General features: G+C 35.1%; 1 protein-coding gene and 1 long non-coding RNA gene across 5 annotated transcripts; one reads left to right on the forward strand and one right to left on the reverse strand.

The window, feature by feature from the left end:
• Positions 1 to 96: 96 nt before the first annotated feature.
• LOC133300751 (uncharacterized) lies at positions 97 to 8043 on the reverse strand. Of its 2 annotated transcripts, XR_009750094.1 has the most exons (6): positions 7929 to 8043; positions 7720 to 7843; positions 7193 to 7270; positions 7003 to 7081; positions 597 to 695; positions 97 to 479 (listed from the first exon to the last, which is right to left on the reverse strand). It is a non-coding gene; the product is annotated as an uncharacterized LOC133300751 (long non-coding RNA). The 2 variants fall into 2 exon arrangements; XR_009750095.1 differs by lacking the exons at positions 7003 to 7081; positions 7193 to 7270; positions 7720 to 7843; positions 7929 to 8043 and adding an exon at positions 770 to 1161.
• A 12002-nt stretch (positions 8044 to 20045) lies between these two features.
• On the forward strand, positions 20046 to 25166 carry LOC133300749 (uncharacterized). 3 transcript variants are annotated; one of them, XM_061500335.1, is made up of 6 exons: positions 20046 to 20170; positions 20272 to 20527; positions 20630 to 20770; positions 21713 to 21832; positions 24761 to 24856; positions 24964 to 25166. In XM_061500335.1, exons 2-6 carry the CDS (start codon positions 20309 to 20311, stop codon positions 25120 to 25122), a joined length of 735 nt encoding a protein of 244 aa, XP_061356319.1. In that variant the 5' UTR covers positions 20046 to 20170; positions 20272 to 20308; the 3' UTR covers positions 25123 to 25166. The 3 variants fall into 3 exon arrangements, with proteins under 3 accessions (XP_061356319.1, XP_061356317.1, XP_061356318.1); XM_061500333.1 differs by having other exon boundaries at positions 20272 to 20770; XM_061500334.1 differs by having other exon boundaries at positions 20147 to 20770.
• Positions 25167 to 25403: the final 237 nt, after the last annotated feature.

Consider the following 25403-nt stretch of genomic DNA (forward strand, 5'->3'; position numbering starts at 1 on the left):
TGTCACGCAGTAGCATAGTTAAATATCAAATCAAACTAGTAGATGAAGAATATTATGCAAACTGACTCAACACTGTCTTCAACCATAAATGGGGGAGAAGTACAAAGTCTAGACCCAATTCAAAGATAAGTAATATGAATTATGTAAAACGTAATCCAAAAGGAAACAAAAAAACCATTACAAATGAGTTTAGACAAACAACTCGACTAAACATCTTTTGCTTCACCGTAGTTTGGTTGATAAGTTCTCCATCCAACTGCATAATTCAGATATTAAACAAGGCATAGCCCAAAGGGACCATTACATTCTTAGGTCTGAGTTGATCAAATAGTATAAATTATTTCTGAATCTAAAAGATGCACTGCCTCGATATCCATGGCTCTGGAAAAATTTCACAATAGCTTTTAGTCTTTCCCAAAATCAGCACTGTAGTGAGCACTGGATTCAAGTTTCTTTGCCTCGTTCAGTTTTCGAACAGCCTGGAACGGATAAAGAAATCAAATTGTTGTTCCCGTGAGTGACAAGGAGGGGTAATCCCTTTGTGCATGATTAATACACACAGAAAAATGGCTTCCTCAAAGAAAAAAAGAACTCACCTTCATAAAATCTTCATGGATCACGTAGTCACGTTCTGCACGAATTGCTGCCATTCCAGCTTCCGTGCAGACATTTCGAAGATCAGCCCCATTAAAACCCTGAGCAATTTGCAACAGAAAACACATCAAACATGCACCAACCGGCTAATAAAACTAATCCAAAATGGACTTACCTCAGCAAGCTTCACAATAGCTTCTTAATCTATTTCACCATGTTTAGCAATCTGATGCAATAAGACCCAAGACATACAAGAGGGACAAGTCCAGGCGAGTATGGATCCAAAACCAACAAGGCCCAAGTGCAACAGAGGAACAACCATCAGATACTGACACGACAATCAATAGTTCCCAATAATACCCCGTAACAGAATGATGCGTGGAAGGGCATGAAGTTAGTTATATGGAGCAGCAAGGGGAAAGGGGGGAGGCAGGCAAGATTAATGGATGAGAGCTCTTAGGAGAGTGTGGGACCTCTAGAATTGTCTCACTGTTATCTTTTCCTTTTACTGATTTACATTTGAGTTGTAGGAGGGGATTACTGTAATTGTTCTTCAATATGAACCATTCTCTGTATCAGAGTGTTATCTTTTATTTGAATAATACAAATGAACATCCAGATCTCTATTTTCCTTATTAGCTGAGATAAGTGTTGGGCTGTTCTGAGATAAACGTAACAAATTGGTATCAGAGCTCCGATCTAGGAGCTCTGTGGAATGGTAATAACGCGACAAATGGAGCATCGAATGGATTTGATTGAGGAGGGACTGCGCAGAGGGTGTGCGAGGCAAGAAGAGGTTCTATTAAGGCTTGATGCAAATGAAGCCAGACATGAAGAATTGCTTCGCAGATTGGGAGCGAACGAGTTGGGGATGACAGATATTCTCCGACGATTAGACGAGATGGCGGCAGAAGGACGTTGTCGATCTAGAGATGGAGAGAATGAAGAAGGCGAAGACTCAGGACATTACGGAAGACGACAGGGGAGGAGAGTTAACCTGAATTTTCCAATGAACAGACGCTTGGAGGTTCCAATTTTTTCTGGTGAAGATGCCTTCGGATGGTTGAGCAAAGTAGAACGCTATTTCGTGGTGAATGGAGTGGCAGAGGCAGAGAAGCTGTCCACCGTGTTGGTCGTCTTGGAAGGAGAGGCTCTCCACTGGTTCCATTGGTGGGAGGCTAGCCATCCTAACGCTACTTGGGGAGTCTTCAGACGTGAGATACTAAGCCGTTTCCAATCGGAGGCCCTGGACAACCCATACAGGGCATTATACACGGTCAAACAAAATGGGACGGTGACTGAATTTCGAGCTCAATTCGAGAAGATGGTTGGGGCTTTCCGTTTCGAAGACGAAGATCTACTCAAGGGGGCATGGCTCAACGGAATACGTAGCAGCATCAGGGAGGAGCTACTCATGTCGCCGGAGCTCAGTCTGACGGAGATGATGAAGCTGTCTATCAAGGTTGAGAGGAGAAACGCAGCGTGGAAGGAAGAAGGCTTAGGGCCCCTTGGGAAAAACTGGACGTCCGGGTTGAACCGGTTGTCATTGGGCCAACAAAGGAACTCAGGCCCATACGAAAATAAAACATGGGCTGCTAACCATGTAAACCCAGGAGCGGGTAATAGAAGTAACACCCTTCAGTCACCTACGGGGTCGAGTCAATCGAGTGTGGGTCAATCGAATACGCGTCCTGGTCAGACGGGGAACCCTAATGACGGTGTGGCGGCGACTGCAGGAACTCTGATGACCGGAAATCGCTCTGGAGTAAGCGATACTGGTCAGATGCGAAGACTTTCAACAGCTGAATGGCGCGATAGACAAAATAAAGGACTGTGTTTCAAGTGCGGGGATCGATGGCATTCGAACCACAGATGCCAGGTTCGGCAGTTGAATCTACTGTTGATGGATGAAGAAGACGGAGATGAGGGCAAAAGAGACGGAGAAGAAGCAGGGGTAACTCCATTGGTAGACGTGGAACAGAGGGAGCAACCGTTGCAACTATCGTTGCAAAGCCTATTAGGGCTCTCTTCAAGCCAAACACTCAAGGTATGGGGAGAAATCAGAGGGCAAAAAGTGGTGGTTATGGTTGATTGTGGGGCATCAAGCAACTTTATCAAGAAGGAAGTGGTGGACGAACTGGGGTTAACAGTAGCCCATACCCCTTCTTATCAAGTAGAAATCGGGAATGGGTGTAAGGTTAGTTGTACAGGGGTTTGTCAAGGAGTTGACATCAGCATCCAGGGAACCCAAATCCAACAGGATCTGTATCTATTCGAATTGGGAAGTGCAGATGTGGTCCTGGGTTTAGAATGGCTCACTCAACTAGGGAAAATCAAAGCAAATTTCAAGGAGATGACCCTCAAGTATGGGGAAAGAGGGAAGGAAACTATCATAAAGGGGGATCCATCGTTATCTAGAGCAGAGGCTTCAATCAAGTCCATCACTAAGGCTCTGCAAAACCAGGCACAGGGGTTCTATGTTGAATCAACAGAAGGTGGTGTTCAAAAGGAAGAGGAACAGTGGGCCGAGATGGAGGAACTACTGTTAGAATTTACAGAAATCTTCAAGGAACCGCAGGAGTTACCACTAGCTAGAACTATTGATCACGCCATCCATCTCAAATCAGGGAGCCAGGTGCCCAATATTCGTCCATTCAGGTACCCACATTACCAGAAAACTGAGATTGAAATTTTGGTGTCTGAATTATTTAAAAATGGCATGGTACGACATAGCACGAGTCCTTACTCGAGTCCAGTTATTCTGGTTAAGAAAAAGGATGGGAGTTGGCGTGTTTGTGTCGATTATAGAGCTCTGAACAAAATCACCATTCCTGACAAGTTTCCCATGCTTATGGTGGACGAACTCCTTGATGAGTTGGGGGGGGTCACGATTTTATTCAAAGCTGGATTTGAAAGCTGGGTATCACCAAATCAGAATGAGGGTGGAAGATATCCCCAAGACAGCTTTCCGAACGCATGAAGGTCACTACGAGTATGTGGTCATGCCTTTTGGGTTGACCAATGCTCCATCAACCTTTCAGGCATTGATGAATGACATACTTAGGCCTTTTCTAAGGAAGTTTGCACTGGTCTTCTTCGATGATATTTTAATTTACAGTCGTAGCAAGGAGGACCATCTGTGTCATTTGAGAACCATTTTTGGAGTGTTAAGGCAGCATCACCTAGTGGCTAATAAAAAGAAATGCAGTTTTGGCAGAGATCATGTTGAGTACCTAGGACACTGCGTATCTGCTGCAGGTGTTGAGGCAGACCCAGAAAAAATAAGAGCTATGGTGTCTTGGCCCAAACCCATGAATGTCAAGGGACAAGTCCAGGCGAGTATGGATCCAAAACCAACAAGGCCCAAGTGCAACAGAGGAACAACCATCAGATACTGACACGTCATCAATAGTTCCCAATAATACCCCGTAACAGAATGATGCGTGGAAGGGCATGAAGTTAGTTATATGGAGCAGCAAGGGGAAAGGGGGGAGGCAGGCAAGATTAATGGATGAGAGCTCTTAGGAGAGTGTGGGACCTCTAGAATTGTCTCACTGTTATCTTTTCCTTTTACTGATTTACATTTGAGTTGTAGGAGGGGATTACTGTAATTGTTCTTCAATATGAACCATTCTCTGTATCAGAGTGTTATCTTTTATTTGAATAATACAAATGAACATCCAGATCTCTATTTTCCTTATTAGCTGAGATAAGTGTTGGGCTGTTCTGAGATAAACGTAACACAATCCCAGCAGCATGAATCTTAAGAATTTCCATCCTTGATTGTTCATTTGGCAATGGAATTTCTATTTTTCTATCCAATCTTCCAGGACGCAGGAGAGTAGGGTCCAGTACGTCAGGTCGGTTTGTTGCCATTATCATTTTAACCTACAATATCCATGCAGACCAGAATAGTTGGGTTTCAACCCACCATCAATCCAAATGGGCCTAATGTGCGCTCCATAAATCGTAATAGTGGGAGCACCGCATCGCACGACGGAGGGTTCTGGTAGTAATAATTGCAGCAGATCTTACAAGCTGCCTCAGGAAGAACTGCAAGATAAAATGCAAACAGGCCTTTGTTTCAAGTGTGATGAAAAGTTTCATCCTGGGCATGTGTGCAAGTTCAAGCAATTTCATTTGCTTATGGTGGGAGAGGAGAACGAGAATGAAGAAACAACAGGGTAGGAGTCCCGAGATAAAGGGGAGTCAGAGAAGTTTTTTCAACTGTCATCCCAAAGCATTATGGGAATGACAGGCGTCAAAACTATGGGGAGAGATAAAAGGGAAGAAATTTATCATCCTTATTGATTGTGGAACTTCAAATAATTTAATTGGAAGGAAGCTTGCGCAGGAACTGGAGTTTGCACTTGCAGTGACTAACACTTCACCATATCAGGTGGAAGTGGGGGATGACCACAAGATCCAATGTCAAGAGGACTGCAAGGGTATTTTCATGTCCGTGCAAGGAAATACACTTCAGCAGGATCTGTTTTCGTTTGAACTGGCTGATATTGTGCTGGGTTTCAAATGGTTAAAAAGCTTAGGGGAAGTCAAAAGCAAATTTCAGAGAATCAACTCTGAAAATAGAAATAGAAAAAAGAGAGGTTATAATCGGAGAAGACCCTTAACTGTCCAGGTCTCTAGCATCCCTTAAAACCATTCTTAAAGTATCTCAGAATGAACGGTAAGGATTCTAGGTTGAACAGAAAATGCTGGAGAATCCAGCACAAGGGAGCAGCAGGACTGGAAGGAGCTAGAGAAAATGGTACAAGAATCTGAAGACATATTCCAAACCCCTCAAGGGTTGCCTTTGGTAAGAGAACATGATCATGCTATCACTTTGAAAGAAAGGGAAGTTGTACCAAATATCCGACCTTATAAATATCCTCAATTCCTCATTATCAAAAGAATGAAATTGAAAATATCATCAATTAGATGTTTCACACCGGAATGATTAGATCGAGTGTGAGTCCTTATTTAAGCCCGGTGATTTTGGTAAAGAAGAAAGATAGGGGATGAAGAGTATGAGTTGACTACAGGACCTTAAACAAAGTGACTATATCTAGAAAGTTTTCTTTTCCCCGCAATTGATGAGTTGTAAGATGAATTGGGGGCTCTAGAATCTTTTCAAAATTAGATCTTAAGGCAAGCTATCATCAAATTCAGATGAGAGAGGAGGATATCCCAAAAATAGTATTTAGAACTCATGAAGGGCATGAGTGGGAAACTAATGGGCATGATTGGGAAGTTAGTAGGCACGAGTGGGAAATTAAAGGGTATGAGTGAGAAATTAGTAGAGGAGAATGGAGAGATGGACAATTTGAGAGGGAGTGGAAAAAAAGAGAGGAGTCGGGAGAGACTAGAGCCTCTCGAACACTCTAGGCTATCTTTCTCTCATTTTTGCCATATTTCAGTCACTGTAATCTATTTCAGTATGTCTGATATCAGCTTTATACGATAATATTCTGGTTTTCATTCTATTGAGTGTTTCTTCTACATTAGATTCCTAACACTCTTGGAAATTCTCCCCTAGCAAGTTTGGAAAAAAGGGTGATATATGTATTAGAAAGTTAATCATAGTGGAGACTCTAGTGGTGTGCTGCTGCTTGGGTGAGTTTCCACTCTAGTCGGGCAACCTAGCTTTATTAAGTCTGAAGCATATCAGTTAACAACTAGAGTGGAAACTCAATGTCTGAATTGAATCCTATCTTAGTATCTTTATACATATGCTAAATCATGCTAGCTTCTTTTACGTTTACAATGTTTCTACCTTTTTGTATTAACATGAAATCATTCTTGCTAGCTTTAAAAGGAGTCTAATAAACCTTAGGTCAATCAACCCAATCCTATAACTTGAACGATCAAACTATTTTTTGTTTGTGGAACAAATAGTTAAGCTTATGACTTTTGTTAACAGATTAAACCGGCTTAACCAATTTAACAAACTGTGAATTTCTTGTAAGATCAATTTAACAGAAAAAAAAAATGTACATAATAATAATATGTTGTTCCTCATCAGTTTATCAGCAAACTCATTTTCTAAGTATCCCCCTTCTGGTTTAGAACATGTAGCTTACAATGCCTTTGAATTTAGAGTCGTTATAAGAAAGTCGAATTTTCAATCATCAACCAGCACTAGGTAGCACTGCAATTTAATGCCAGCAGGAAGAGTCATTGCATGAATCAAACAAGAAAAGATGTCTTGTGATTATCAAAGGTTGGTTGCTCTGAACAACCGAAGTATTGTATGAAGATTTATATAATAGATAATGCTACTCCAGGCCACAAACAATTTCTTTTTGAAAGGAAAATAAAAAGATGAAGGACTGAAACAGTAATTTTTTCATTATGTGCATGAAACAAACAGCAATAATAAATTCATTAATAATTTCAACGAAGACTTACTAGTTGAAGAAAAGTAACAGAGCTACTGAAGATCTCCATTGACTAACGAGCTTCTTATAAGTTCTTCATGCTGCAGCGTCTACAAATCATTAAAATATAAGTAAAAAGGGGAAACTGAGAGAGATTACCCCCATAAAACAAAATTTAATCAGCATGGAGACATATAACAATTGTTAGAGTAAAATCATACCGGATCACCAATGTCCACAATAGGTGGACAGAAACAAGAAAGTGAGTGTAATTTTTTAGTACTCGTAGGATACTCAGTCTGCAAAACAACTTTATGTTTTAAGTCTAGCCAGGAAAAAGGAACCAATAAAAAGAAAGCACAACGTGTAACCAAGGAATACAGAACTCATTACATCTGCCCAATCATTTTGTGACACGTGCACAAAAAACAACGTGTCACAAGATAATTGGACAGATGCACTGAATTTCAGATGCTGCACTAAATATTTATTCGTAAGGAAGACCACAGCTTATGTAACTAATCATGAATAGATTTCCATTCCTTCAAAGATCATAATATTAAGTAACCTTATTATATTATTCAAGTGTTTTCACAGCATGTATGATGCAATGCAGTCATACATTACTACTCAACATCATCCATGGATGGACAAAACAAGGTCCAGTATAATCCCGAACTTGGTCATCTGATCCATTAACAACCCACATCATAATTTGCTTAAAAAACAATAAAATAAATGAACTTACATGCTAAATTACCACCGATTGACTCACTCACTCGGGGTGGTTTGCATAAAAAAGGTGAACATGAAATCCCATGTCCTGAAGCTGCTTCTTCTTCACAAGGGTTGTGCAAGTCCCAGACACCACCCTGCCAATAAGAAATAGAAATGTAAGAACTTTGAACTAAGAAAAGCAAATTAATAGTATATGGATGAGAAATAATGTTATCTAACCATCCTTGGTTGTGGAGCTTGCGTGCAAGCGATTGCCCGACGAATCCCATTCCTAGAATAAACATGATCTTTTCAGAGCACGACAACGTTGGTGTTCTCGACAGCGAGACATGGCCACGGTGGAGAGGAATCGTCGAACCTCGTATTTTTTGACCAATTTCCATGCCAAATTGCTGTTACACAACAAATTCCACTTAACTATCTAGATTCTACTCACCCACGCCACTCCAGTGACTAATTGGGATGGGATAGTTTATGCGGTGTTTTTTTAATTTTTTTTTATTTAAATCTTTAAAGAAGTTAACTTTTTGGGTTTTATTATTCTAGTTATATTTATGTTGTAGAGAGAAAATAGATAAATCTCACCATCACAAGAAAAAAGAAAAAAATGAGGTAGAAAAATTGAAGTGAAAGAGTAGAAGAGAAGTTATGGAGAATAATATTTCCTTAATTTTTAGACAAAAATATTTCTGCATACCACCACACTCAAATAAAATGGGTAAATTCCATTGTAATGAGAGAAGAAAAGAAAAATAGTGGAACTCATTCACTTTAATACGCGTGGCATAATTTTATTTTATTTTTGCAGAAAAAGTATATAAAAAAAAAATTCCCCTAATTTTAATTGTTTATTTTATTTATTTTTTGATACATATGGTTTATTTTATCTTATTTTTTAAATAATTTTTTATTATCTTTCTTTTATTCATTTACAAAAACTCCTTAATATATTTTTCATGAATTAGTGGAAAATTAACTAGTAACCACAAAATATTTTCAGTACTATGTATTAAATATTAATGAATTATGGCTTGGGTTGGCAAAACGGGACAACCCGGCTCAACCCGACCCAACCCGCATTTAACCCGAAAAAAACGAGTCGGGTTAGGGTTGGCTCGAAAAATAAACGAGTCAGAAAACTCAACCCAACCCGACCCGAGCCGGGTTAGGGTTGGCTCGCGGGTTGGCTCGAAAAAATGGGAAAAAAATAAAATTCTCATTTACAAAGCTGATTTTATTTCTAGCCATTTTGGATTGAACGTTCGAGCTACGACCAAATTTGGATAAACAAACCTCTTACAAAAAGCCATTGCATCATGACAGTTATTAAACATATATCTCATCCTCTATTGAAAGAAGATGAAACTAAATGCAAGACGCAAAAGAGTAAAGACAGCCACATACAGATCTAGCAGTAGCTTCTGCCTTCTAGCTCGAGAAATAATCCACTCCACCAAACAACACCTTCTCTGTAGGAAAGAAAATCTCTTAAAATCTACAGCCACCAATTCAAGTATTCAACTCTTGCATTAACATTTGCACAAAACTCTACAGGTGGCTCAGTCTGAAAAAAAATTATACACAGGTCATTAATAAAACAGATGTAATACGAATCTAAAACACAGGTCAGTAGTTTTACCTAAATTTCTACATGCTCCTTGCTAGTAATCGACATCATTTGGGTTGTTGGTGACGGTGAGCAAAGATGGAAGTCAAGTGGGGTTGACTCTCGTTGCAGGGTATTTTCGTTTGGGTCTTTGGAATTGGAATTTTAGGTTTCAGCTTTTCACTTTACCTTCATTAATTTTTATTCTTTTACATTAAAAAAAAAATAACCCGCGAGCCAACCCATTTGACCCGTGGGTTGGCTCGGTTTTTTTCGAGCTGAAACGAGTCGGGCTGTCTCGAGTTATTAACTCATTTTCCCTAACACAACCCAGATCATTTTAGCCGGGTTATGAGCTAACTCGACGGGTTGGCTCATTTTTGCCAAGCCTACTAACCTTATTTATTTTATCCACTCATATATGTTTAATGATCATTAAATCTCTTATTTATTTATTTTACTTTTAATATAAACAAATGTTGTACAAGTGACCTAGGGAATGAATTGATTTTAAAAATTTTGTTTGTAAAATGTTTTAACTACTGTAAAATCAATTTCTTGAAACTATGATTTTAAATACTCAAAAGGTGATGGTTAACAATTAAATCATGCAAAAATGATCAACAAATTCAAAGTTAAACTAGTAATTCTTATGTAAAAGAGATAAAGTATAGTTGTTGTGAAGAGGATTCGATCTGCTAGGGTTCGTGTCGGTGTCGCATGTCGACGGAAGCAGGAAGTGAAATCTCACCAAAGGGAATTGATATCCTCAAAAGAAGCAAGAAAAAGTACAAAGGAGAAGATGAGCTCTTCAGCCATGAGCACACAATGGTGCCGAGGGACACTAGTGAACATGAGATGAAAAACATAGATTGGAGAGGTGATTTGGCCAGGAATGAAACAACAATGATGGGGAAGATAGAAACACCTAAACTAGAGCAACCGAAAATGATGGTAAGAAGAAGTGGAAGAATAAATACCATGTGGTGGAAATTAGTTATGGCTACAAATTAGTCGGGGGAACTTGTGAAACCATCAAGGAAGATAGCAACAGGGTAACTTGAACCAAATGGAAGGAGTGAAAGCAAGCTCTAATAAAACTCACGAGATAAATAGGAGCCCACATATGATAGGAGGGTGAGTATACCAGAGGATAGAGAGTTCAGAGCAGAAATCAATCAACGGGAATGAGGTCCTTTCAATCCAAAAGAGGTTGAGGCAAAAGGGCAAACCTGCTTCCTCAGCTGCAAATCATTAGTCAACAAAGATTGATGTCCTTCAGGCCCTAAGGCCACCTGACCCAATAGTTCAAGAAATGGAGCATGATGGTCTAGTTTAAGTTCAAAATGTAGATGAAGAGCAAAATGAGAGTTGTTTGCCCATGGAAGAGGAGGCACATGTACTCTATAACCCTGTAAACAATTCCTAATTTATTTATTTCAGTTATTTTCTAGAATGTTAGAGGAGCTACTGGTAGGGAGGTAGGTCGTGTTTTAAAAAATTTGGTGTGCAAGTATCAGATTTCTTGTGTGGTCCTGATGAAACTGAGAACCAATAGCAATATAGGATCAACTATTATAAAGAAATGTGGGTTTGACAACAAATGTGTAGAAGAAGCTCGAGGGTTTGCAGGGGGTATTTAGATTATGTGATCATCATCCAAAATCCATGTGGAGCCAATTACTCAATCAGACCAGTTGATTTATACAAAACTAACACTTAAAGATGGGGGGAATTTTCTGTGTACAGCCGTCTATGCTAGCCCAAGGGAAGCTTAGAGGCATAGCCTTTGGAATGACTTCAAATCAATCAGCAAAAATGTAATAGAACCTTGGATAGTGGGTTGGGATTTCAATGAAGTTGCAGCTATGTGGGAGGAAAAAAAGGGATCACCACCTAACCACTCAAGATGCCAACGATTCAAAGATAGATTGGAGGAGTGCCATCTAGAAGATTTGGGCTTCCAGGGACCAAAGTGGGGGCACCTTGTTAGAGTATACAAGCGACCCGACAAAATTATAGCCAACCGTAATTGGAGAATAGGTTTCGATGATGTTAAAGTCTCTCACCTGCCTCAAATTCAATCGGATCATAGCCTTTTACTTCTTAGTCTCAATGCTGGCAGAGATCACAAAGGAAAAAAACCATTCAAGTTCCTTGCAACTTGGCAACAACACCCTGATTTCTAGCATTTCCTCAACAATAACTGGGATAAAGATTTTGATGTTCCATACATGCTTCACAAGTTGGTGCTGACTTTACGAAAATGGAAAAGAAAAGTGTTTGGGATATTAACAGGAGAAAGAAAAGAATAATAAAAGACTTAGAGAAAATTCAGTATCAAAAGACGCTAAATGACTCCACAAGGTTGAAATTAAAGGAAGATCAGGTGAAACATCAGTTGGCTAGAGTCTTGGAAGAGGAGGAATTGCTCTGATTTCAAAAGTCTAGGAAATAATAGATTGTGGACGGCAACAAAAACACTAGATTCTATCATTTGAACACAATCATTCGCAGAAATGCAATCAAGATTTCGAGGTTGAAAAATAATGACAACCAATAGATTGTTGGGCCTAAAGAGCTTAAAAACCTGGTATGCAATTTCTTCCAAATTTTATTCACAGAGGATACCCCTAACAGAATATGGCTAACATCCCAAAATATGTGGCCAGCACTTCCACCTAAGGTCTTGGAGATACTAGCCAAAACCCCAACGCAACAGGAGATTAGAAGCATGTTATTTGACATCGGCCCTTTCAAAACGTCTGGTGTAGATGGTTTCCCCAGTTAGCTTTTTCCAAGCTAATTGGAACAGAATAAAGCTTCAATTATCCCACCATATTGGTAACTTATGGGATATCCAAATTTAGTAGCCATAATTAATGCTACACTGATATTGCTTATCCCCAAAATTAAGAACCCTTCTCATATGCCTCAATTTAGACCAATATGATTATGCCCAGTAATTTACAAGCTGTTAAGCAAGATTGTAACGCAAAGGTTGAAGAGCACAATGGCCAAGATAATATCCCCCATCTAAGCTAGCTTTGTTCCAAAGAGTTATTCATGATAATATTGTCATAGTTCAAGAGCTAATTCATTCTATGCACTGAATGAGAGGCAGAAAACCATTCATGGCCATTAAAGTAGATTTAGAAAAAGCATATGATAGATTGAATTGGTTTTCATGAAGAGAACAATGCAGGAGCTGCAATTATCAGATACGTGGATTTATATCATCATGGCTGTAATTTTTACTGCAAATTTCAGTGTTTTATGGAATGGGGTAATGACTGATGAGTTCGATCCTACTTGTGGTATCCACCAAGGAAACCCACCATCACCATACCTGTTTGTTATGGGGATGGAAAAACCCAGCCATATAATAAATACTGTTGTAAATGGGGGTATATGGAAGTCGATAAAGGTAGGAAGTAGGGGTCTAGAAAAATCTCACTTGATATTTGCGAATGATTTGATGTTGTTTCTGAAGCTAGCCCTCATCAAATCCGAACTGTGTTAAAGTGCTTGCATTTATTTGGTAAAATTTTAGGGCAGAAAGTAAGTCAACAAAAAATAAGTATTTTTTCTCTCCAAGAATACTCTTGAAAAAGAAGCAGAGGAAATCTCAAGGATTTGTGGCTTTAAAAGAGTTAGAAATATGGGCAGACATTTGGGAGTGTGGATGAAGCATAGTAGAGATTCTAAGGATGCATATGCAAATATAGTGGAGAAAGTCCAAACCAAGCTAAATGGGTGGCATGAAAAATGTCTATCCGAAGTGGAAGAGTTACACTCACCCAATCTACTTTATTTACTATTCCTTTTTTCATATGCAATGTGACAAAATTCCCCTATTAGTGTGTCATGATTTAGAGAAGCGACAAAGACATTTTATATGGGGGAACACAGATGACAAAAAGAAAATGAACCTTGTTGATTGAGAAATTCTCACAAAGCCAAAAGAAGCTCGAGGTTTGGATTTGAAAAAACTCTCTCCAATTAATGAAGCCTTTGTAGGGAAACTAGTTGGGGCTATTTTCACTCAACTGGAGGAGATTTGGGTTCAAATTCTTCATGCTAAGTATGGAAGGCAGAGAATGGGATCATATATATTTAAAAGCATCAAGGCTTTGGAAATATGTATGCTTGGTGTTGAAAAAAATTAGAAGACCAGCTCATATGGGAAATTGGTGATGGAACAACATCGGTTTCTGAAAAGATAAATGGATTCAGATTGGTGGAAGGCTGATTGATAAAACCACTAATCTGATTCCTTATGAAGAAGATGACAAAAAAATGACAGATTATTTTGACAACCAGGGAAAATAGGATGTGAACTACCTTTCAACGTGGCTACCAATGGATTTATTGCTTCATATCCGAAGCATTTTACCCCCTGACCCCCAAGATGGAACATATCATATGCATTGGAGCCTGAAGGATGCATTGAAGGTTTCGTCAAGGGTATCTATAAGATGCTAATTGGTAGAGCAGAAAAGCAACAGGAAAACTCATCTATGGAAGAAAATATGGAAATGGGAATGTCCACAAGTAATTAGACTGTTCTTATGGAAAGTTCTTTATAATAAGCTACCAACAAAAGATCATTTAAGCACCTTTAACATTGGGCCACCAACTTGCCTAATCTGTTTGGAGTATAATGAGAGTTGTATCCATCTTTTGAGAGACTGTAGATATATTTATAAAGCGTGGACAACTTTGATTCCAAGAAACCTGCACAGTTCTTTCTTTACTGATAACCTGTAGGAGTGGATGAATAACAATATGTCGCAGGTGAGCAATTATATAGGTAGTATTCCTTGGTGCACTATTTTTGCAACCACGTGTTGGCTAGCCTAGAGGTGGAGAAATGAGAAGATCTATGGTGGCTCAGTGAATGACCAACAATACAAGGAAAACATAATGGCAGCAAAGGTGTGTGAGATGCATGATGCTTTTAACAGGTCCAACAACCTTTATTTTGGTATGACCCATTCGAATATACTTGTCTATTGGAATCCGCCAAAGGACAATTGGATAAAGGTAATATAGATGGGGTAGCTAAAGGTATACAAGGATTGGAAGCTTGTGGTGATGTCCTTAGAAATGAAGTTGGTCAATGGTTAAAAGGTTTTGCCTATAGAATAGGGATCTGCAACGCCCTTAATGCAGAGCTTTGGGGTATCCTCAAGGCGTTAAAGTTGGCTGAGGAGGAAGGAAGGAGAATTGTAATAGTTGAAAGTGATTCTACATCAGCAATTTCTTTGCTCAACGAAAATGGTGATCCAGTTCGTGAAACCCATTTGGTATCTCAAATACGGGCATGGATTAGAAATGATTTTGAGAATTCAACTAGTGCACATATACAGAGAAGGAAAATTTCATGCGGATTAGCTTGCGAATTCCCCTCCAGTGAATATAGACACCGAGGATATGTGTATCTTTAATTTCCCCTAGAATTGGTCTTTTGTTTGATGCTGACTTAGCTTCTGTTTATAGAACTCGTATTTCTATTATTTAATTTGTGTTGTGAATCTCTCTCCCTCAGCTTACCAGGAAAGAGAGAGAGAGAGAGAGAGAGAGAGAGAGAGAGATAAAGGATAAATAGAATGCAAATTCACTTTCTATTGGTTCAATCACAACTACCATGATCTACGTTCAAATTGCAATCACCACAACGATTTCATTATCAAAATTTTATGGATTTTTAGAGACCTTACAATTCCACCCAAATTTTTAAGGAAATTGACTACATTTATAACACTAAGAGTACCACTACCTTTTCAACTCAGGTACACAAGAAGGAAGTGTTTAAGATTGACTAAATACTCTCAAAGTAAAATTATAAAAGTTGAAGACCTAGAGGTATTGATTATATCACAATAATAAAGCTCAAAGAAGTTTAATGATCAAAGTGAGTAGAAATAATAATAAATAGATTTAACGCATTGAGAGTAATTAAAAATAAATTCAATATCAATGAAACAATGATTAAGAGTGGTTGGAGGTGTAATAAATGAGCATATACGAGTTTTTAATAAAATATAGTCATTATTAGCTTTAAAAATACTTGCTGGAATGCTGGCTAATAAGTATTCAAATATGTTTTTTTTTAAGGAAGAATTTGAATACTTTGAAAAAAAAGTAATTTAATATTTTTTGCTTCAGTAAAGTATTCAAATACTTTGTTCATTGAAGCCAATTATATAGAATTTTTTAGTCTAATTTAATTCTAACCAACTTCCAACTAGTTTATATGAATGTTCTTGACTTGAGTAAAATATTTTAAAGTTTTAGAGAAGAATCTTTTCTATGAATTTTTCAAATTGCTTTTAAGTATTTTATGTAATGGTTTATGCACTTGAAAAACAAGTTTACTTTCAACTCATTCATGAAGTCATATAAATATATTACTTGCAAGTTCTTAAACTTAGGTTTTTCCATTGTAACTTGAATCTTCATCTCATTTGATCTTTGTAATATATTTTGATGGATTATACCCTTGTTGAGTTGTATTTCTCATATTTCTTTTTTATTATTGCAAGTTGTAACATTTTTGAAATATTCTTTCCATCCTTATTTGCTATTATCAAAACTCTTACATATTTCAATTCTTCATCTTAATTGCTTTAGTTCCCCAAAATAGCTATTATAGAAACATTGAAAATATGCTTTAATAACAGAGAGTAATTACAAATAAAAGTTTAACTGATATAAAAATAATAAAAATGTTGCGATATCAAATATATTGAAAATGACCAAGTACACTTTTCATTCCTAAAAAAATATAAGGGTCAACCCGGAACTCCGCACTACTCATTGGATTGGTTTGAGTCAAGTATCGGATCGGCCACATATCGGACCCAGTCAAAATCGGTGACCTAGTTAGGTTATGAAAATCGGCGGGTTATACATTTTTATAAATAAAAAAAAAAAACAAAAAAAATTCAAAGTTGTCTCATCTTGTCTGAAAAAAGTGTGGAACTCTTTTCAAAACTTTTGTAGTTTTGTTTGCTAGTAGTATAATCTTCTACAGTGACATCAAATTTCAACTTCTAGGATTGAAGCAATTTGTGGAAATAAAGAGAATGTGACATATTAATTCCTTCAAATCCATTTTTGTGGTAAGAGTTGTTGGTAAATGCCTTATAATTATTAAACATGGTTAGTTGAGGATACTTGGTAGATGAATTATTTATGGTTACCTGATACTTGAATTTTCTTTTTTCTTTGTTTATTTCTTTTACAGTATATTGTATATGGTTATCATATATGACTTTCTTTTAACCCTACAAAAATCATATATACTTGCAGCCAAGAATAACAATTTTTTTACATATATTTGGATATTTTATGAATTTTTATGTATAAAATATAAGATTTTATATCCAATGACCTAATACCTCGGCCGGATCAATAACCGAGTCGGTTATAATAACATTCCTGCAAGTAATTTGCGTTTAAATTACTTTTATCCAATAATGCATAATAATGAGTTAATAGTTCTAAGCCAAATTAATTACGGTATGCAAATAAAAATAAGTATATATTTTTGAGGTTTAGGTATTAAAAGAAGTGAAATCTAAAAAGATAAAATTTCTAGAATAACAATATTACATTTGATATGTTATCTTCCTTTTAAATTACTTTAGTGTTTTTTCAGTGATTAAATTATTATAAATTATAAATTATAAATTATACGGAGTTATAAGAACTTTTTAAGTATTAATTAATTTTTTATTTTTAAAACTAAAATAAATTTATAGGTCTATTAGTATTATATAAAATTTAGTCAAAAAAATTCATATTTCTTGCACCATAAATATTAATGATACGTTGCTGACTCAATTAATGTGGACTCAGGTTATTTAGAGGAGTTTGCATACGATTTCACCCAACAAAAAGATATTAAAATTATACAGCTGTACGTTAATTATTTCTCATTTTTTTAATTTAATAATTGTTGATATATAAAATATCTTCTTACTTCTTATAGATGATTCTTTAAATCTTCCATAACCCACTCATTAAATTGAACGTGGACACATGCATGTGAGGGGAGAAATAAATAAGAAAAGAGACACCTAACTACTTCCTTCTTAAATAATTTGTGGGTCTCATGTAGATTTAAGATAAAATAATATTTGGAGACACATAAAATAGCTGGGATTTAGTGAGAAAAAGAAAAGAGAATTCACTCACTTACTAAATTTATCGGAGATAACTTTATATTACGCAGTAGAAACAGTGATTGTAAGTTTCAACAGTAGATATACATCAAATATATATAATTAATTTGTCCCTTTTTTTTTTTTTAATAACGTTCTCACTCATTTGGAGGAGATTAATTCTCTTCTTGAGATAGAGTGCAAAGGTTTTTGTTATGGGCCCCCAAGTAGCTTCGCCAAGAATTCAAACCAAAAATCTTTCAACACCAACAATCCACTTCTTGAATACAACTCGCTTATCAATTGTGTCATCAATTGAGCTTAATTTGTTATCTTTTTATATCCTCTCCTGTATATTTAGAAAATTCAAATATTTAGCAGTTAAGAAAATGGAAAATTTTCCACACACACAAAAAAAAAAATGGTTATCTTTTCTACAAATTCATCAGAACTCGAGGTTATAAAGTAAGAAGTCCTAATGGGTGGACCACCTATGTTTTAAACTTTGTAGGGAACATCTCCTTTAACATCTCATTGTACTTTTAAATTTCAGTATCAATTTAAAGTTACTTCATCCGCTAAATCATGCCTACCACCTCATTTTAGTTTGGCTTAAATCTAAATCCTCCGTTGAAATATTATAAATAGGTTGAACCCGCAGAAGTACATTAATTGGCCACATAATTAGCAACTTGAACCAAAATCTACAGAGCCTAAAATAAACTGCCATCGGTATTAAAAAATAAAAAAAAATAAAAAAAAATAAACTGCCACCACATTATTCAATTCCTTCCAGAGATTTCGGCAAGTCTGCATCTTAAAAGTTGTTGCTACCCGATAAACTCAAGAGAAAGGGTACTGAATCGTGTTATTTAAATTTAATGAATTCAAATCCTTGTTAATTTTTTAGTAATAATTTTGATTAATAAAGAAAATAGCAATGAGATAACACAAGTAATTAAATGGAAAAAACTCCAACTGGAGAGAAAAATCCACGACCCTAATCGGGATATCTCTATCCAATTGAGAAACAAATCCACTATAGTGAGTCACGCTCAATTCAAAGTATAAGAATATATGCTTTCAAAAAAAAAAAAAAAAAAAAAGAGTACAAGAATAGAACATATTCTATCTTTATACATAAATTCACCCAAACCTACCTCTAGATTTAGGTACTCCAATTCACCCTTATAAATTGCATCTCAATTGTCAAACCCCTGACAATTGCCAAACACTCTTTTAATTTAATTCTAAGCCAAAAGAATGAAACCTCAATTATCACTAGATAATTGTCCCCCTATTGCCTACTTCGTCAATAGCTAAAAGAAAAAAAATTAAGAGTTATCTTACACGCTTCTAACAATATGCAAATAGATACCAATTAAGAGTTATCTTACACGCTTCTAACAATATGCAAATAGATACAAATCAAACCTAAGTGGTGGACTCAATAAATTTGTTCATGCCTTGGTCACCAAATAATTTTGAATGTGCCTTAAGAGGAAATACTTACAATATGTGCAGTGCGTTCTTTTTCTTGAATGCTCACCACACCCTCAACAAGGATTCAAGGTATGATATTTATAGACTTTCTCTCAAAATCAATTGCTAAGGAAAAATCACTAAATTTTTGCACTAAATCTATTTTTCAAGATTATAATGACTTTTAAGAAAATCTTCCAAGATTTTTTTTTAAAAAATAGAATCAAAATTTTCAAATTAATTTTCCGAAATCAATAAATCATTCAAAAAAGGAATTTAATCTCAAATTAACTTTTTCTTTTTTAAATGAAAAACCAAATCTCAAAATCTATTTATATTAAAAATAAATCTTTTCTATCTTACTTCCTCAATTTTTAAATCTTTAAGATAATATATCACAAGACATTATCACGATTCACCTCGTCCAACCATTACATGAAATCTAAAATGTCATCTTTTATAATGTTGATCTTCACGATTTCGTATCGATTGTGTTGCATTCACTTTTTCATAATTTATCACAAATTAAGTTTTGCAACAATCTTTAAAAAATTAAATAAACTGTTAGATAATTTGGTTTCACTTATTTATTATCATCAAAACTAGACAAGATGTGAAATCCAACAAAAGTCGTTGTCATGCTTCCCATTCAAAGTGGGAAACTTGTAAGAAACCAATGTTATCCCCATTATTGTTTGGCCTTGGTCCTCCAGGCCTAATGGTGTTAATATATTAGCATATATTTTATTTTATACTTTTTTCATATAGCATAAGTACTAACTCTATTTCAAATGTTTGTTTTCTTTATATATAAATCTATACGTACCTACATATAATAAATGTGGTAGTTGCAGCATAATTTGGTAACCAGCTTATGCTTATCTGTACACGGTGATGCTCCATTGCTTCACCCTTTTTCTGGTGGTAGTTGTTCCATGCAATGCAAGTTACTGTTTCTTTGGGTCCTCTCTCCATGTGATATATTCATATTGAGTTAACAGTTTTGAAAGTTTAGTTGTTTGACAAAATTGCCACTCATGTGAAATGGAGACACTTTGAGATGTAAGCAAGCATATTCTCTTAAATTTCCTCATCAGAAACATTACTTCCTCTTGTTCTGAACCATCTCTGGTATATATAGCACATATTTGAGGGCAAGCCTTGTGACCGGAGAAAGGTCACGGGTTTGAGTTTAATACAGGGTAAAATTGCATACAATCGACTCTCACTTCTATACTCGCAATTCAATATAGTGGGTGCTTATATAATAATGCAATTGCTGAAACTTCATTTGAAAACACAGATTTTGCAGTAGGCATATACTTGTATGGTATAGAGAAATGGAAGACTACATTACAAAGACAATTATTATTGGAGTTATTTCATGGACAACAACTTTTCTCTTAGCAAGGAGAACCTTTCCCAAACGCTCTTTTGATTTTTGTAACCGTGTTGTCTCTACAATCCACGCAACTTTAGCAGTAACATTGGCTACGCTTTCTGTTGAAGATTGGAAGTGTCCAATTTGTCCTTTGGCTGCAAAGTCTTCCCATAGACAGGTACTAGATTTACTGCATGCACTTTCTATTGGTATAAATTGTGATGTTTTAATTAATTATTTAGATTTGGCATTAAAAGTGGAATGTTTGAACTCTGAGCAGATGCAAGTTCTTGCAGTGAGCCTTTCTTATCTCATTTATGATTTAGTATGTTGTTTCTTTGGTGAAAGAGTTAATCTGGACAACATCATCCACCATTTTGTAAGCATTGTTGGACTTGGAGCAGGTCTTTGCTATCAAAAGGTAATTATTAATCACCCAAATTAAATTATTTCTTACTCTCAGATTGATTATTTAGATTCTAGCAGTCTTTTTCTTCTTCAGCAACAGGATTGGGTATATATAATTTGTTGATATATATAAAATCATTAATATAGCTTCCGTGTACCGGGTTGAATTACCCGGTTCGATCCTCACCGTCCATTATTTTCTTTCTAGTAGAATTTCTTTCTTCGTATAGTTAGGTGGACATGTGCATTAATTGTCCGCCCTTCAAGGCAGTGAACTCTCGTGTGAAGGGATGTGTTGAGATATATAAAATCATTAATATATAAAACCATGAACTAGATTGAGCTGATTCTTTACATAATTATTGATTCTTTACATAATTATTGAAAGTAAGGAAATTAAGGATCTTTTAACGTGACATGAATTCAAGAAAAATATGAGTCCAACTCAAAAGTCTGTACAACTTTTGACCCATTTCATGTGAAAATGAAATTTTTTTACTGTATTGATTCAAAACATAAATATTTTATCAATATAATATTATGAGGTGTGCGGTTTACGCATGAGCAAATGTATGTCGATTACATGGTGTGTGTTGTAAATCGCTCATCACCTCATATTCACCCATGCGTAAATTGTAGCTCCTATCATGTGACAGACGCATCTTCACCAATATATAAATTGCGTATCTCTCCATATGGGACTCGCGAGAAATAATTTCTCTTTTTACATCATTATTGTCAAAAGGCTGAATTGCTCTCTAAAATTCATGTATCGATAGGTTAAAATATTTGGTTATGTCAAGATTGCCAGAAAATTTTTGGAGTAGCTCTTTCTTAACTTTCCCATTTTTATTTTTATTTTTATTTTGAAATTTCTTCTTGGAATTATTACTCTATTTTAGGTGGTCTTCTATGGGAATGTCATGATAACTTGGTACCATATATATGTGTGCAGTGTGGGTCAGAGATGGTAGGGGCAATATGGGTAACAGAGATGTCAAGCCCATTCTTGCATATGAGAGAGCTTCTAAAGGAGCTTGGTTACAGGGATACCCTCCTTAATTTGACTGCGGATGTAAGTCTTAAGCCCTACCAAATCTTTCATTTCTGCTTTAACTTGCAAGAATCCTGTACACAACTCTGGAGAGAAAAATATTTTAAAAAACTTAAAATCATAAAAATTATGAATATGTCTTAGGATAAAACTAATATCTATGATGCACGGATACGGACACGGGACACGACACGACACGCCGATACGTTAATTCTAAAAAATGTTATATTTTGACACGTTAGGACACGTTTGATATTAAATAAAAATTTTAATATATATAATATAATTTATATTTAATACACATAAGAGTCCATAATAAGTCATATAACCAATCAAATATTTAAATTTCATAACGTAAATATAAATATAAATAATTTTTCGTATTTTGTTAATTTGTCATGTCAAATTTCATAACAGAAAAAAATTAATTTATAAATTTTTTATTTATATTTAGTTAACAAAAAAAAAAAACGTGTCCGAGCGTGTCCTAGCATTGACCGCGTGTTGAAAAAACGTGTCGGAGAGTTAACCGTATGTCCCCAAATGTTGACTGCTAGCATTGACACGCAAATTTTTGCAAGTGGTGTGTCCGTGCTTTGCTGACTGCGTGTTGAAAAAAGTTACCCTATGTCTTAATATCAAAACTCTTACTTGAAATGGCTAAATACGAGACTTGACTTTTTTTAAAAAAAATCCAATTAATCGTCTCAGTAGTTTATAGATTGACAAAATTATTATTTTTAGAGAAAAGTTATACTTACAATCTATTTTTGTTTATAACATCTTACAACCACATCTTAACCTTTGATTTTCATCAATCTAATGGTCATAATTTATTGGATCATATTTATTAATTAATTATTAATTTCTAATAAATTATAAATACCATATTGACCAAAATCAATAATTAAGATGTGATTGTAAAAGATTGTAAATGAAAATATATTATAAGTATATCATTTCTCTTATTTTTTATATAAAAACAAAGGGAAAAAAAGGAATTGGTATGTTTTAACTATTATTATATTATCTATATAATAAGCGTACAATGTTTATTCTACTATTTTGTTGACATTTAGTATCTTGCATAATAGAGTACATTGTTATATGAATTAAATATCTACGAGTTATGTAGTAAACATTATGAAATAGTATTTTTACAAAATTAAACATAAATGTCTAATGCTGCTAAGTCTAGCTAAATAAGTGCATACACTTATCTATACGTCTAAGATGCCATACTAAATATGATAAGAAACTAGTTTTAATGCATTGTAAGGGTATAAATATTGTATATTTATATCCAATGACGTGTTATTATATTATTAATAGAGTCTAGCATCTTATATAAATTGTTAATATAATCAAACTCGTTAAATAACATATCAACCAGTATTGCTAAACCCGATTCAATCCGAAAACTGATAGAGTTGGTGACTTAAACCGGTTCGAGTTAGCCAACAAATCAGTCATGCAACAAATCCAGTGAAAACCAGTGGCCCGATTGATTTTTATTAACTCAGGTAATGCATTTTTTTTTAAAAAAAAATTGAAACGAAATAGTTTCATTTTTTAAGCAAGGACCAAATGCAAAAATCTTTAAGTTGCAGTGCATTATTTTCAATTCACAAATACACATACCGATCACACAAAAAACAAAACACGATTAAACATTTCAAGTTAAGAAAAATGAAAATGAAATGAAAAGTGAAAAATCGTATGTCAGTTGGATTGAAATTTGAAAGGATAGAAAACAAGAAGAAGAGCTAATTTGAAATTTGAAAAATGATATTAATTTTATTTTTTATAATGACCCTATGATAATCCTTTTTTCTGTGATTAGGGAGGGCCTAAACCTAAAAAAAATAAATTACAAAGATACAAGAGCTTTATAGTTATGAAAAATAAATAATTCTCCATCCAGTATACTAATCATTTGAAGAGGAGGTTGGTTGAAGATGATAATATCTTCATCCATGCTAAGGTCTTGTTTCGCAAACCAATCCTTGCATTTGTTGCCATACAAAATTTTGAATTATTCTGTATAGACATAGTTGTGAATCTTGCTAGACAACGTAGAAGTTATTATAAAAGTATTTTGAGTATAAAATATAAATTTATATACACCTATTGGGGTCATGTGATTCAATCAGTGACCTATTGGTTGAACTAGTGACCCGACTGATACCCTGGTCGAGTTGATGACCGATTTGGATTTAATAACATTGGCATCAACACAAAATTGAGAAATTGTATAAAAAATTTATACTAACTATGCTTTAAAATCAAACTCATGAAAATCCGAAATACTAAAATACTTTATAACATCTCATACACATGCATTCAAATATTAAGGGGATAAGGTATATCAATTATAATAAATTATATTTTTAGTGCATGTGACTTATTATGTATAAACTATAGCCAGAATATATTACATTTTGAGAGGGAAAATGTACTTGAATAACTACATCACTCTCTGGATACCAAAAAAAAAAAAACTAAATCACTCTCTATCATTTTCAAATATGGATCTTACGGTTTTATGTTTATTATCACGTCTCAGTGTATTGTGTGTGGGTATTTTTAAATTTACGTAAATTTTATAATATATATATAAATTAAAATTATAAAGAAGATATACAATTAATTTTAAAAAGAGAATTTAAAAATAACATGTGTCGCTCTAAAGAAACCTTGTCCAATGGATAACTGAAGGGAATAATGGGCTGTTTAATAATTAAAACATGTTTGTTTAACAACCCCCAACAACCCCGGCCCAAAGTCATGTAAAATCAATGTTATTTGAATTAGGTTTTGTGTTTTAAATAACTGGGGACTAATAATTAAAATCAAATAAATTAAAGTGAAATGTGTTAAGATTTTCTAATTAAACATGTATTATATCAAAATGAGCCAACAGTTGTTGAGTTTGACGCAATGGCGCAGATTCTATTTGCTGCCATATTTATATTTGCTAGGATGTTGGTCGGACCGTGCATCACTTACCTAACTTTATCCGCTAACAATCCACTTCTCATAAAGGTACAATTTTCTACCCTTTTTTTAATTTTTAGAGAAGCATTTTTCTATAATATAATCTTCCCTTGTTTTTTTGGGTCACATTTGCTTAATTCATTCCATTGTTACAGGCTATGGGATTAGGTTTGCAGCTGGTAAGTACATTTTGGTTCTTCAAAATTTTAAGAATGATGAAACACAAACTAACCAAGAGACCAACATCTGAAAATGGCACCAAGCATACCAACATCATGATGAAAACGACTAATTCACAATTTCAAGATAGCTAGCGATAAATGTCTTGAGAGTTGAACACCCTGCTCCTTACCCATGAACAACGAGAGACACTAGACAAATGGACACTACTTCTAAGTGGCGCAATTCATTATTTCAATTTGCCTGTGTAAAGTGTGAACAATGTATTGTAATTCTGCAGCTGTTTGACAGTTGAATTTGATTGGCTTGTGCACCTGGGAGACATCAATTTCGTACATTATTTTTACACTATTTTCATTTGACAAAATTGGTTAGACTTTGTTGCTAGTTGTGATTAATTGTGTTACGCAGTAGC

This window comes from Gastrolobium bilobum, unplaced genomic scaffold (genome assembly GCF_033153095.1).
Source record: "Gastrolobium bilobum isolate Gb01-03AN ecotype WA unplaced genomic scaffold, APGP_CSIRO_Gbil_v1 utg4530, whole genome shotgun sequence".
Lineage (NCBI taxonomy): Eukaryota > Viridiplantae > Streptophyta > Magnoliopsida > Fabales > Fabaceae > Gastrolobium > Gastrolobium bilobum.

What these genes read in the sequence shown, in the direction of transcription:
- LOC133300749 (XM_061500333.1), top strand. Translation starts at nt 20,309, where the DNA reads ATGGAAGACTACATTACAAAGACAATTATTATTGGAGTTATTTCATGG. An exon ending in CAGGTCTTTGCTATCAAAAG is followed by an intron (nt 20,771 to 21,712) that starts GTAATTATTAAT and finishes ATATGTGTGCAG; the next exon opens with TGTGGGTCAGAGATGGTAGG. An exon ending in ACAATCCACTTCTCATAAAG is followed by an intron (nt 24,857 to 24,963) that starts GTACAATTTTCT and finishes CCATTGTTACAG; the next exon opens with GCTATGGGATTAGGTTTGCA.